This window comes from Hypanus sabinus, chromosome 24 (assembly GCF_030144855.1).
Source record: "Hypanus sabinus isolate sHypSab1 chromosome 24, sHypSab1.hap1, whole genome shotgun sequence".
Classification (NCBI taxonomy): Eukaryota; Metazoa; Chordata; class Chondrichthyes; order Myliobatiformes; family Dasyatidae; genus Hypanus; species Hypanus sabinus.
This window is the reverse complement of record NC_082729.1, coordinates 4,735,217-4,748,845: the sequence shown is the minus strand read 5'-3', so window position 1 is coordinate 4,748,845 and position 13,629 is coordinate 4,735,217. Positions and strand designations below refer to the sequence as shown.

General features: G+C 45.9%; 1 protein-coding gene across 4 annotated transcripts in view; it reads right to left on the bottom strand.

The window, feature by feature from the left end:
- Positions 1–5,236: 5,236 nt before the first annotated feature.
- Positions 5,237–13,629, bottom strand: part of LOC132380418 (sestrin-1-like) — a 120,372-nt gene continuing 111,979 nt past the window's right edge. For all 4 annotated transcript variants that reach the window (XM_059949192.1, XM_059949191.1, XM_059949193.1 and 1 more), the window contains 5 exons: positions 12,311–12,458; positions 11,114–11,232; positions 9,609–9,799; positions 9,365–9,509; positions 5,237–7,975 (listed from right to left, as the gene is read on the bottom strand). In XM_059949192.1, coding sequence (XP_059805175.1) covers positions 7,889–7,975; positions 9,365–9,509; positions 9,609–9,799; positions 11,114–11,232; positions 12,311–12,458 — 690 coding nt within the window. In that variant the 3' untranslated portion in view covers positions 5,237–7,888. The remainder of the gene's footprint in view (positions 7,976–9,364; positions 9,510–9,608; positions 9,800–11,113; positions 11,233–12,310; positions 12,459–13,629) is intronic.

Genomic DNA, 13,629 nt, shown 5'->3' with positions numbered 1-13,629 from the left:
AGAATTTCAGGTTGCATAATGTATGCATTTGCTGATATTAAATTGAACCATTAAAAAAGGAATAAAGATTTAAAAAAAGGAAACCTAAAAACAGTTTTCTTACCCACACGTAAAAGTATTCACTGGAGAACAGAGAATGGATAGAAGAGACACCATGTTGACAGAGAGATACGACATAGAACCTTCAACCCATTGACGCTGTGCTTGCCCATCAACTGCCCATTAGAGAAATCCTACGCTGCTTCTCTCCACATCCTGGACAACTTCCCCCCACCCCACCAGAGACACTAGCACTCATTTTCACACCAGAGGCAAGTAGCCAACCCAGCTGTGTGACCTTTGGAGGAAGCTAGATCACCCGGGGAAAATCCACACATCACGTGGAGTCATGAAGAAATCCAGAGTAACACACACACACACACAATGCTGGAGGAACTTGGCGGGTCAGGCAGCATCTATGGAAAGGAATAAACAGTCTTCGTTTTGGCCCAAGACTCTCACTCCTTTGGTGGGGCAGTTCAAGGCCAGAGGACACAGCCTCAGAACAGAGAGACAACTATTTAGAACAGGAATCAGGAGGAATTTCTTCAGTGGTGAATCTGTGAAATTCGTTGCCACGGGCGGCTGTGGAGGCCAAGTCATTGGGTATATTTAAGGCAGAGGTTGATATATTCTTGACTGGTCGGGATATGGGGAGAAGGCAGGAGATTGGGGCTGAGAGGGAAATGGATCAGCCATGATGAAATGGCAGAGCAGACTTGATGGGCCGAATGGCCTGATCCCACTCCTGTATCTTCTGGTCACAAGAAGCTCCTCTTGTCCTTACCTACCACCCCATGAGCCTCCACATCCCTCGCCATAACTTCTGCCGTCTCCAAAGAGATCCTACCACCAAACATATTTTTACGTTCCCTCTCCCCTCCGCTTTCTGCAGATATCGCTCCCTCTGTGGTTCCAATTCCCTTGTCCAGTCATACTGCCTCGTGTCCCTGAAGATGGCCTAAATGCTACACCTGCCCACTTGCCTCCGTTCAGGGCCCCAAACAGTCTTCCCAGGTGAGGTAATGCTTCACCTGCAGATCTGCTGGAGTCACCTGTTGTGCTTGGTGCTCCCAATGCGACCTCCTCTACGTTGGTGAGGCCCATCATAAACTGGGAGAACCACTTCATCAAGCACCTCTATTCCATCAGCCAAGACCGGAATTTCCTGGCGGCCAAACATTTCAATTCCAATTCCCATTCCCATTCTGACACATGGCTCCATCTTGTGCCATGATGAGGCTACCCTCAGGGTGGGGAGCAAGACCTTATATTCCAACTGGGTAGCCTCCAACCTGAAGGCATAAACATTGATTTCTTCCTCTGGTAAAAAGTATTCCCTCCTCATCCCTCCTCTTCTATTCTCCACTCTGGCCTCTTATTTCTTCTCCTGGGTCCTATCCTCCTTCCCTTTCTCCTATGGTCCACTCTCCTCTCCAATCAGATTCCCTTGACCTTTCCCACCAACCTGGCTTCACCTATCACCTTCTAGCTAACCGCCTTCCTTTCCCCCCCCCCCCCCCACCTTTTTATCCTGGCATCTTCTCCCTTCCTTTCCAGTCCTGAAGAAGGGTCTTGACCCAAAATGTCAACTGTTTATTCATTTCGATAGAAGCTGCCTGACCTGCTGAGTTCCTCCAGCATTTTGTGAAGAGTTAACTTAGTAACAGATCGTTGTTCGTCTCTTTGGAAAATGTTGGCACATTAAGTTTAAGGAAGCAGACGGTGAGTAAGATAGGGCTAACACCATGCTTCAAAATTTTTGTGTAGATGCTATCTACAATTCAGATGAAATAGAGTTTTTTAAAAATCGTGCCACACCCAACAGTTCCTTTGGCCACACACATGCAGCACTATCAGGTCCAAAGAAAACAATGGATCGCATAATAGATACCAGGTGTCTGCACCGATTTTCTTCATTACAGTCAATTAAAACAACATGGCAACATACACTGGACCAATTCCTCCGTCAATAAATTTTAGGAACAGATGCATTTTTATAGTACTGCAGTAGTATAGTGTCAAAATGGCTGCTGTGATGTGTCTGGTGTGGTGGTGTAGCGGGCAGTACTTGTCACTCTCACCTTCAGCTTCCACTGCTGGCTAGCTGTCTCGAGAAAAGGAGAGCTGAATGTGTAAGTCTCTTCCTGCCTCGCCACAGCAAGCCTCATGTGGTGCCTCCTCACTGGCAACACACAGGAACCGAACTCCTTTCAGGCTGAACTACAGAGGACGGGGAGGAGGTCCGACCCCTGTACACGTAGCATGCAGGTCCACTGGGGTGTGGACACACCCTGGTGCTCACGAACCAGATCCCCGGCTATGGGTAAATAGCCCCACTGCCTTGTGGGCACCCTCAGGAGAGACGAAGGCTACAGGGGTAAACCCAGACAGCAAATCCCCTAAGGGAGCTAGATGTTATTGAACAACTTTCTGGCAACTCCTGCAGCCAATCTGATGCGAAACATATTTCTTCATAAGCTTTCCTTTGGACGACACCGGTGAGACCTAGGAGATCTCAATGACTGGGCATCTCAGGATCTCCATACCTTCCGCCCAGGCTGGTGATGATGATCATCATCCATTGTCATTCGAGACAGACGAATACCAGTATTGGTAGTGTAATATTTTTTTCTGTATTTCATTAAGTACACAAGTCATTACTCAGTTAAATGGTAGATTGTCTTTTTTATATTTTTAAAAAACTTTCTCCATGAAACTTCACCTAATTGGGGCAACTGCTTAATTGGGTCAAAACGTACTAATACCAATTAAGCAGAATCCACTGTATACCCAATCTTGGTCTCACAGTCGTCAGTGGTAGTGAATTCCACAAATTTACCAGCCTCTGGTGTAGGAAATAAAGGGATGTTCTTGTATTAAGAGGCTGTGCCTTCTGGTCCTGGACTCTCCCACTGTAGGAAACACCCTCTCCAATATTCAGTAAGTTTCAATGAAATCCCCCCCACCCCCACCATTCTTCTGAACTTCAGCAAGTAGAGAGAATGCTGACATATCCAGAGACAGGTGCATACCGCCTGCTGCTTTCGACAAATGTGAAGCAGAGGCAAGGGCTTCTGAAAGGCAGCGAACTCAAAGGAAGTCTCACTGGGAACAAATAGCATTTGAAGGAGCTCGCTGTGGATGTTGCCCCATTTGAGACTGATGGAGGATTTCACCCTCCTCCAGGATCTTAACTTTGCTTTCTATAGATTCATTTCAAGTGGACTAGAATATAACAGCAAGGATGCAATGCTGAGGCTTTATAGGGCACTGGTCAGACCACACTTGTGCCTTGCCACCAGTTTTGGATTCCATATCTAAGGAAGGACACGCTATCTTTGGAGAGGACCCAGATGTTTATGAGAATGATCCTCAGAATGAAAAGTTAACCTATGAGGCACATTTGGGCCTGTGCTTGCTGGTTTTTAGAAATATGAGGAAGGGTCTCATTGGAACCTATTAAATATTGAAATACTTAAATAGAGTAGTCATTGAGTTTCCAGTAGGGAGGGAGTTGAGGACCAGGAGACAGAATCCCTGAATACAAGAACATCCCTTTAGAACAAAGATGGGAAGGAATGTCTTTAGTCGGAGGGTGGTGTATCTGTGGAATTCATTGCCACAGACACTGGTGGAGGCCAAGTCATTGGATATATTCAACATGGAATGCTGATAGGTTCTTGATTACTAACAGTGCCAAAGGTTTTGAGGAGGAGGAAGGAGATAAGGGTTGAGAGGGATAATAAATCAGCCATAATCAAATGGCACAACAGACTCGATAGGCCAAATGGCCTAATTCTTCCCTGGGCCTCATGGAATATTTTACACATGTTAGAAAGTAGCTTCCACTAATACTGCTTCCGAATGGCCATGTGGAAATTAATACTGTTTAAACCCTTGGGGCGGGGTTTAAACCAATCAGGTGCTAGCTCAAAGTTAGCAAAAAATGGATAGGAAAGGTTTGGAAGGAAAAGGGCCATACAGGTGAAGCTTAGATGGGAATCTTGGTTGACAGCAACCAGGGGGCTGAAGGGCCTGTTACTGTGTGGTGTGTCTATTTACGTAGAGGTCCCCCCCTTGGATCTGCACCCCCAATTAAACCCTAGTCCAATCACAGGGCAGCTTCCAATGACCAATTAACCTACCAACCAGCAGGTCTTTGGACTGGGAGGAAACCCAGGCATTCCACACAGGTACAACTCCCTGCAGCTTATTTTGATCCTGCACAGTGCCCCATCACCTGTACCCCCCCCCCCCCACCCAAATACCAGACTGGCGGCATCACTGTCTGGTATGGGGAAGGTGCTCCGCAAGGTATCCAAATAAACTGCAGCATGTCGTAAGCTCCGTCATTTCCACTATGGGCACTGGTATCCAGAACATCTTCAAGGAGCAATCCCTCAAAAAAGGCATCCGTCCTGAAAGACCCCCATCACCCAGGACGTGCCCCTTCTCATTGACGCCATTAGGGAGGAGGGACAAGAGCCTGGAGGCCCCTCTTCTCATTACTACCATCAGGGAGGGGATACAGGAGCCTGAAGACCCCTCTTCTCATTACTACCATCAGGGAGGAGGTACAGGAGCCTGAAGACCCTTCTTCTCATTACTACCATCAGGGAGGAGGTACAGGAGCCTGAAGACCCTTCTTCTCATTACTACCATCAGGGAGGAGGTACAGGAGCCTGAAGACCCCTCTTCTCATTACTACCATCAGGGAGGAGGTACAGGAGCCTGAAGACCCCTCTTCTCATTACTACCATCAGGGAGGAGGGACAGGAGCCTGAAGACCCCTCTTCTCATTACTACCATCAGGGAGGAGGGACAGGAGCCTGAAGACCCCTCTTCTCATTACTACCATTAGGGAGGAGGTACAGGAGCCTGGAGGCACACACTCAATAATTCAGGAACAGCTTCTTCCCCTCTGCCATCCGATTTCTGAATGGACATTGAACCCGTGAATACTCAATACTTTGTTTTTCTCCTTTTATTTAACAAATTATATATACGAACATATTGTAATTTACCATTTTATTATGCATGGCAACGTACTGCTGCCACCTTACAACAAATTTCACAACATATGCCGGTGATATTAAACCCAAGTTGGATTCCTTTCAGAGGACGCCAGGACTGAATGTCGACTCCAGTGTTGCAGCATGTGTGAGAATGTAGAAAAGGCAAGAGCCAAACTCTCTTGGGAAAACAAAAGTATCTTTATTTAAGAAATCAAAGTCAAAAGTAAGTTGCAACTTCTAAAGGTCTCAACAGCAAAAAAAAACACACGAAATCGAGACAATGCTTGGTAGGTTCAATGTTTCTTAAAGGGCAGCTAAAACCACATGAAATGTGTGTTTAGCAATGCTGGCTGGCAGCAATACCTGGGTCAGAGCATTTCCAGAAGACTCCCAATTGGTCGATTTGTTGTCGACATACATTAATCTATTAAAAAAGCAATCTACTGCTCGAAACATTAACTGATCAAGTTTAAAAAAAACTAGCATAAAGTGTGGAGAAGAAAAGCTTAGACTGAATGAACTCAGTGCATCTTTGCTGATTGCTCTCAATGTCTGCACTTTGGAAAGTGATTTATTCAATTAAAGCAGCTTTCTCATGAAGGGAGTGCATTAAAGCCCAGTGCATCTTTAAACATCTTTACAAAAGATAGTAAAATCACACAGCACAATTTGATGTTCCCAGACAGAAAATAACTTCCGCACTTATCAAATGGTTAGAACCTGAAAGTCTGTCTTCAATATACAGACTGGATTTGTGCTCACTTCACTGACACACAAATTGCTTCTCATCTCTCAATCACCTAAGGCAAGGACGCCTTCAATTACAGAGCAAGAATCTGTTTGTGTGCAAGACCAGCGCTCGAGGGTTACTCACTGCCTGAAACTACACTGGATGAGACTGGCACCCATTAAGACTTGATGTTGTGAAAAGGCAGAGACTGGTGTTCAACACCAGACAAACTGTAAGGCACGCCCACCTCTTCTTCATAAGTGCCGATCATCCAGGTAGTTCCAATGCTGCTCGAGGACTTGGAGGAAGTTTTCGGTTCAAAACTGTGCCCCAGCACCTACTTATATCCCAAGCTGGTACTATTTCCAGTAATGAATAACTGTACAGGGACATGCTAAAACTGATCACAGAATTAAGAAACCTTTCAACAAATACATTTGCTTAAAAAGGGGTACTGAGCCAGCTAATAACTTTAGTGTTAAATTATTGGCAGATTGTCAAAAATCGTTCTATTACTTAGTTTGTCGTCCATCATTTTACAGGTTTTTTTAAAAATGTTGAACAATCCAGATTTTGATCTCACACATCAGATTGTTAACCCTTCTTTCACTGCCTGAAGTTTTTTAACCGGTGCTTTTCACATCACCAAAAACCAAGTTCTTTTACACTGGCTTTGGGCTTCAACGCTCAAAGCAAAGCTGATCTTAAATTTCAGAGGAACTTAAGTCTAGAAATGACAGCGCAAACTTCTTACCACTCTCGGGTGAGGTTCCCTCAGACCACCACCTGAGAAACCCACTGATACAAGGATTCAGAACAACTGCTTTAAGGACACAGAATATTGCAGGGGAAGAATGCGATTGTGCCTTCAGCACAAGACTCTTCCCCATACCCTCAAATAAGACAAACATTTTGTTTTAAAGAAAAAGGGAAGAAAAAAAACTTATGCTGATGTTGGCCAAGAAATCCTACTACACAGAAATAAAGGTTATTGTTAAAATTCTGTACTTTAAGTAGGAACACTGTTCAGTGCAGTAACAATACCCATCCAGATATCCGTATGTGCAAAATATTATCAGAAACAGGAGTTTCAAACAGGACAAAGTGTGCAAATCAAGGCATGAACAATTCTTCACAGAGGTCAGGATTTTTGGGAATGGCTTGAACATTTTCTTCATTTACATTTGAGTAAAAATATTTTGTTCATTTTTAAAAACCCCCAGATATAAATGAGAGAATGCCAACTATAATGCTTTTGTGTAACTTTGGTCCGAAAGCAGAGCTTCATCTTCACTGCGATGCCGTTCCTATCACTGCTAATGTATTGAAAAAAACAGCTGCTAGCATCTTCGGGGCTATGGGGTGGGGGGGGGGGGGGGGGGTGGAACAGTACCATAAGCTGCTAACAGCTCACTATTCAACAACTGGTCACCTTTTGATCTACCGGGCCAGGACAACAGTTGGTGAATTGCCCATGGGGAGACCAGCTTTCTGCACGATACAACTCTGGTGACAGGGGAGTCCATTTGGGGGGGAATAGAGTTCAAACTGGACAATTGTCACCTGCAATCTGATGAAAGTCCCCTCTAACCCTCACCCCACTTTTGGTCACAACACCCCCACCCCCCCAGATATGACATGCTAAAGTCAGCTTTGGTAATTCAAAGTATGAAATGAAAAAAAAAACTGAATAATCAAATAGCAAAAATATAAATAAATACAAGACCAGTGGGCAGTATTGATACAGATAGCCTGCGTCACAGTGCCCTGGTTTCACAGTACTAAGTTCTATAGAATACATTCAAGACTGCTGTGTTCTTGGGGCCACTAGGTTCAGGGAGGCTTTACAACTCAAATCCTCAGCACCATTCAGCACGCACAGAACACAGCAAAGAAATACTGAAGTTATTCCCCGATTTCCCCCCCACCCCACCACCCCTCCTTACCACCAGCTCACTAGAGTTCAGACAACTTTACTCCCTAAAATATATTTCAATCGTTAGTTCTTGGCTGGATCGTACAGGGGTTCACACTCCAGCGCAGCAATCCCGGAGACGAGGACAACCTGATGGAGCTACTGACACCCAGCTGTCTGGTTCCGTCACGTCATATACCGCGTGATGGCCCTCAGCGCGTACAGTAAGGCGGCTTGCATCCGAGCTTCGAGTAGGAGCAGGTTTATGTGCACCTAAGGGAGGCAGGGAAAGAAACACGTTTGTTACCGCGGTGAAGGTCTGCTAGATAAAAACAAGGGTCCAGAATTCAGAAAGGAGAAATATCCTCACTAAGAGGTGACAAACCTTTCCAATTTTCAACCCTAAGGAGCCGTAGAGGCTCAAAGCAGATCAATAAACTTCTGAAGGAGGAGTGTCTTTAGCCAGAGAGTGGCAAATCAGTGGAATTCATTGCCACAGCTGGGCGAGGAGGGAAAGACATTGTGGGTGTATTTAAAGCACAGGCTGATAGGTTCCTGATCTACAAGGATGTCAAAGGGCAGGGGGAGAATGGGGTTGAGAGGGAAAATAAATCACAAAACACGAAATGGGAGCACAACACTTTGGGCTGAGAGGCCTGGGCTGTGATGTAATGATCTATGTTCAAAGATAAATAATGGGAAGAAAGTCAGGAGTCTCAGACCCTGGGAACAGTTATAATTTTACCTGTGCTCATTTGGAAAATAAACTACATGACAGCCAGTTCGAAGCACCGGAAAGCAAATGCTATATTTAACTTCATATTGTTAAACTTTAATTTACAGCAAACCCCAGTTGTGGTGTTTGAACTCTTTGTCACTGTCATGATCATCATTATGTGCTGTGTCATATGACATCATTATTACGTGCCATGTCGTATGACATGGGCTATCATGCCCTTTTCATGACCATGAACGTTCTTGGCAAATTTTTCTACAGCGGTGGTTTGCCATTGGCTTCTTCTGGGCAGTGTCTTTACAAGATGGGTAACCCCAGCCATTATCAATACTCTTCAGAGATCGTCTGCCTGGTGTCAGTGGTCGCATAACCAGGACTTGTGATGTACACCAGCTGCTCATACGACCATCCACCCCCTTCTCCCAGGCTTCATGGGACCCTGATCATGTGCTACACCTTGCCCAAGGGTGACCTGTAGGCTAGCACAGTGAAGGAGCACCTTACATCTCCTTTGGCAGAGACACATCTCCATCTCCCACCACCTACTTTGTCATTGTAGCCAAGGCAAATTAGTTAAATTGAAACCTTCTCCCCTGTACTGATGAAAAAGTTCCAGTTTATCATTTGTTGAAAAGTTTTGCATTATGGTGGTTTAAGTCTTGGATCTTTTCTTTCAGTTAGTCCTGACGGAGGGTCTCGGCCCAAAATGTCGACTGTACTACTTCCTACAGGTGCTGCCTGGCCTGCTGTGTTCCACCAGCATTTTGTGTAATACTTAACCATCATTCACAATATTTTCCTCTATTATTATTATGTATTGCATTGTACTACTGCAAAGCAACAAATTTCACGACACATGCCAGGGATATTAAACCTGATTCTGAATATAATGACTAAAACCCATGGAATCCACATCTCGGACGTACCTTTTCCGAATGTTTGAAGTGTCTCCAGAAGCCCAAGTACATTCTCTTGGTTGTTTTCTCCGGATAACAAGCTACGGTCTTGATGTAGGTCTTCAGGCTACGTTCTAGAAGCTGATTGACCTCTCCGTAGTCGTAATCGTCGTATCTGTTCCAGAGGGAGGGAAAGCCGTTAGACGATTTTGCTCTAAATGCAGCTGAAGCGTGCCTCATCCGGAAAAGCAATTCCAACTGCAACGTGACAAACCTGATGCCGAACACGCAGTGGATGTAGTTCCAAATGGCTCTTCTCAGCATGGAAGTGTCAACGCCACTGTGCATCGCCATGGTGTTGTACGTCAGATTATACACAACCTGAAACTTCTCATCCAAGAGCTGCCCAACTTCCGGGTACAGCCGATTAATTAAGGAGTATCCATGGCCCTCCCAGGAGTAATCCTGAAGAACAGGAGAATACTCGTTTAGTATAATAGACAGGTGTACATATACATAACAGAACACAATAAAAACTGTCCCTTCAGCCCAGAGTTACACCGAACTAAGTTAGAAACCAAATGCCTCACGTAATCCTTATGTATTATGTAACCCTTACAACATCATTCTGACTGAAAGAACGATTGTTTTTTTTTCATTTCACAGATGCTGCCTGGCCTGCTGGGCTCCCCCACCATTGTGTGTTCCTCTGGATTTCCTGCGCCTGCAGAACCCCGTTTCTGATGCGGTCCTTTCTGTCTACACAGTGCCAGGGACGGGAGTGAAATTCCCACTGTACGCTCTATAAGCTTGGATGGTTTACTTGAGACCACGTGGGCTTTCTCCCTTGCTCCGAATACGTAGACGGGTTAGAGTTGGTAAGTTGCGGGCATGTTACGTTGGTGCTGGAAGCATGGCCACACTTGCGCGCTGCCCCCAGCATGTCCTCACCCTGTGCTGACTGCTGACACACAATGCTTCTCACTGTACGTTCTGATGTACATCTAACAAATAAAACTAATCCTTAATCCTCAAAAATGATCACAGGGTTAATAATATTGCATTATAACCTATATCAAGACCACAAGACATTGGGCCAGCTGGTGGTATAGTGGCATCAGCACTGGACTTCAAGGCAGATGGTCATGAGTTCAAACCCAGCCGGGTCCCAACCTGGACAGGAGCAGTATTTGCACAGAAGAAAGGCCTGGCAGTCTACTCCCGCATCTTGCCATGGAAATCCTATGGATCCTGTGGACTCGACTAGAGGACTAAATGTTAAGAGTTTGGGGCAGATTTCAGCCATTCAGACCATCGTGTCTGGTCTGTCAATTCCATCATGGCTGATCTAGTTTCCCCGTCAGCTCCATTCTCCTGCCTTCTCCCTGTATCCGTTACCACAATTATTAATGAAACCATCAAGCTCTACTTTAAGTATACCCAATCATTTCATCTCCACAGCCATTTGTGGCAATCAATTCCACAGAAAAAATTCACCCTCGTCTCTGTTCTAAAGGAACATCCCTCAATTCTGAGGCCGTGCCCTCTGGTTCTCGACTCTCCCTACTACAGCAATCATCCTCTCCACATATACTCAGTCTGGGCCTATTAGAATTACGTAGGTTTCGATGAGATCCTCCCTCACTCGATGATGCTCTGAAATAATTATCCTCAATGCGCAATTCCTAGTTGGGGGAAAAACACACACACAATCCCTCTACCATCCTGGACCTTCACCAATCCCAGTGGGATCAGAGGTGCTTGACAGACGGAGGTTACCTGGGCACGGAGCGTCGGAGGGGGCTGCTCCCCACGCGTGCTGAAATCCTTGTACCCAAAATCCGCATCTTCGACAAAGCACGACAAGTTGGTCGACGGCAACAACTCATTATCATCCGCTGAGGAAGAACGGCGGCCATGAATTAGAAAAACTCAGACATGCAGGAACGAAACAGGCTCTTTGGCCCCTTGCGTCTGTGCTGACTGCCCAGCACTCATCACACTGACCTTACACCAGTTCCGTATATTCTCCCCACTAGAGTTGCAGGGTAATGCTGCGACTCCATAAAACCCCGAGCTGGACCACACCTGGAATACTGTGTTCGGTTCTGGCTGCCTCATCACAGGAAGGAAGGAGCACTACAGCACTGAAACAGGTCTTTCAGCCCATCTAGTCCATGCCAAATGTGGAAGCTTCAGAGAGGGTACATAGGATATTTATCAGGATGCTGCCTGGTTTGGAGAGCATGTATTATGAAATGAGCTAGGGCTTTTCTCTTTAGAGTGAGAGATGACTTGCTAGAGGTGTACAAGAGACATCAAGCAGACAGCCAGAAAGTTCCCCCATATGCCCCCCACACCCGCAAGGGCAGAAGTGGCTAATATGAGGGAGTATCACTTTAAGCTGAAAGAAACGTAGCAGGGATTTGGTTTCTGGCACGCCCAGCGTGATATTAGGGGTAGCTAGATTAGGGACATTTATGGAACTCTTAGCACAAGGATGATGGAAAAATGGAGGACCTCGCGAGAGGGAAGGATTAGATCGATTTTGGAGTGGGTTAAAGGGTCAGCACAACAAATGTGGGCTGAAGGGTCTGGACTGTGCTGTATTGTTCTATGTACCTTCCAGATTCCACTCACTTGCACACTGGGAGCAATTTACAACGGTCAGCTGGAATTAGTTATTGTCTTGTGTACCAGGTTACAGTGAATAGCTCGCCTCGCAACACCTTTCATACAGATCGAATCAGAGCATTGAGCTGGAATAAGGATCTTGGGTGGGGGTGGGGGGGATCCAGGAGGAATCATAGACCACAAAGCATACACAAAGGAGCAAGATTAGGCCATTCAGCACATCCACAAAGAACCCAGGCAGTCTCAAGGAGAACGTGCGTACTCCACACAGACAGGGGGGCACAGGTCAGCGGTGAGGTGGCTCAGGAGAGCCGCGGTATTGGCTCGCCATCATCGGTTTACCTGCAGGTGCTACAAACGAACTTTCCCGCTTCTCGTTTTCAAAGCGCGTTGCCTTCTCCTCCTGACTCGCTTCTTCACTGTGGCGTCCTTCCTGCAGCAACTTCATTCTCTCGATGAGGGCCTCGAGCTCGCGCATATCTTCCCTGCTCTGAGGGGGTTCAGATAGCACGCATTAGGGAAGACCGGGAAATGGGGCAACACTCTGTGGTTTTGTATCAGTGGTTCTATTGAATATCAGAGAATTATGTATCATACAAACTAAAGTTCTTGCTTTACAGGGATATCCACAAAATAAGTAACCCCCTAGAATGAAATTCAGCATCAGAACCCCCAAAACCTCTCCCCCTCCCATGGGCATGCATTGATGCCCCTCCTCCCCCCACTTGCACCAGCACCAACCCCCTCGCCCTCTACCCTTACCGTATAAAAATAGCAAAATTCCCCAAACTGCAGCCCACAACTCAGCACCTGGGATCGCAGACAGACTCCTGCGCTCTCCCCCCCAAACGATAAACACAAAGACCAGCTCACTAGATCGAAGCTAATTATGGAGACCTGTTAGATGACCTGGTGTAGGGAACTCTTGATCGACGTAACCGAAAAGGCAGCCAGATTAACTCCAGGTACGCGAACTTGTTTGTCCATCGCTGTCAGCTTATTTTCCTTATTTCTGTTTTTGGAAGTTTTGCTGTAGTTTATAACTGACTGCAGACGTAATGTTGAGGGGTTATAAAGCACTGGTGAAGCTTCACATGGAGTATTGTGAGCAGTTTTGGGCCCCTTGTCTAAGAAAGGATGTGCTGACACTGGAGAGAGTTCAAAGGAGGTTCACGAGAGGGATTCTGGGATTGAAAGCCTTCTCATATGAGACGTGTTTGCTGGCTCTGGGCTTCTACTCACCAGAATTCTGAAGAATGAAGGGTGATCTCTGAAACGTATTGAATGTTGAAAGGCCTTGATAGAGTGGATGTGGAGAGGATGTTTCCTACAGTGAGAAGATTCTAAGACCAGAGGACAGCCTCAGGATAGAGGGACATCCTTTTGGAACAGAGTTGAGGAGGAATTTCTTTAGCCAGAGAGTGGTGAATCTGTGGAATTCATTGTGAAAGGCAGCTGTGGAGACCATGTCATAATGTATATTTAAGGCAGAGGTTGATAGCTTCATGATTGGTCAGGGCATGGAGGGATACAGGGAGAAGGTGGGAGGTTGGGGCTGAGGGGGAAATGGATCAGACATGATGAAATGGTGGAGCAGACTCGATGGGCCAAATGGCCTAATTTTGCTCCTATATCTTATCATCTCTATGCGAAAGCAGCAA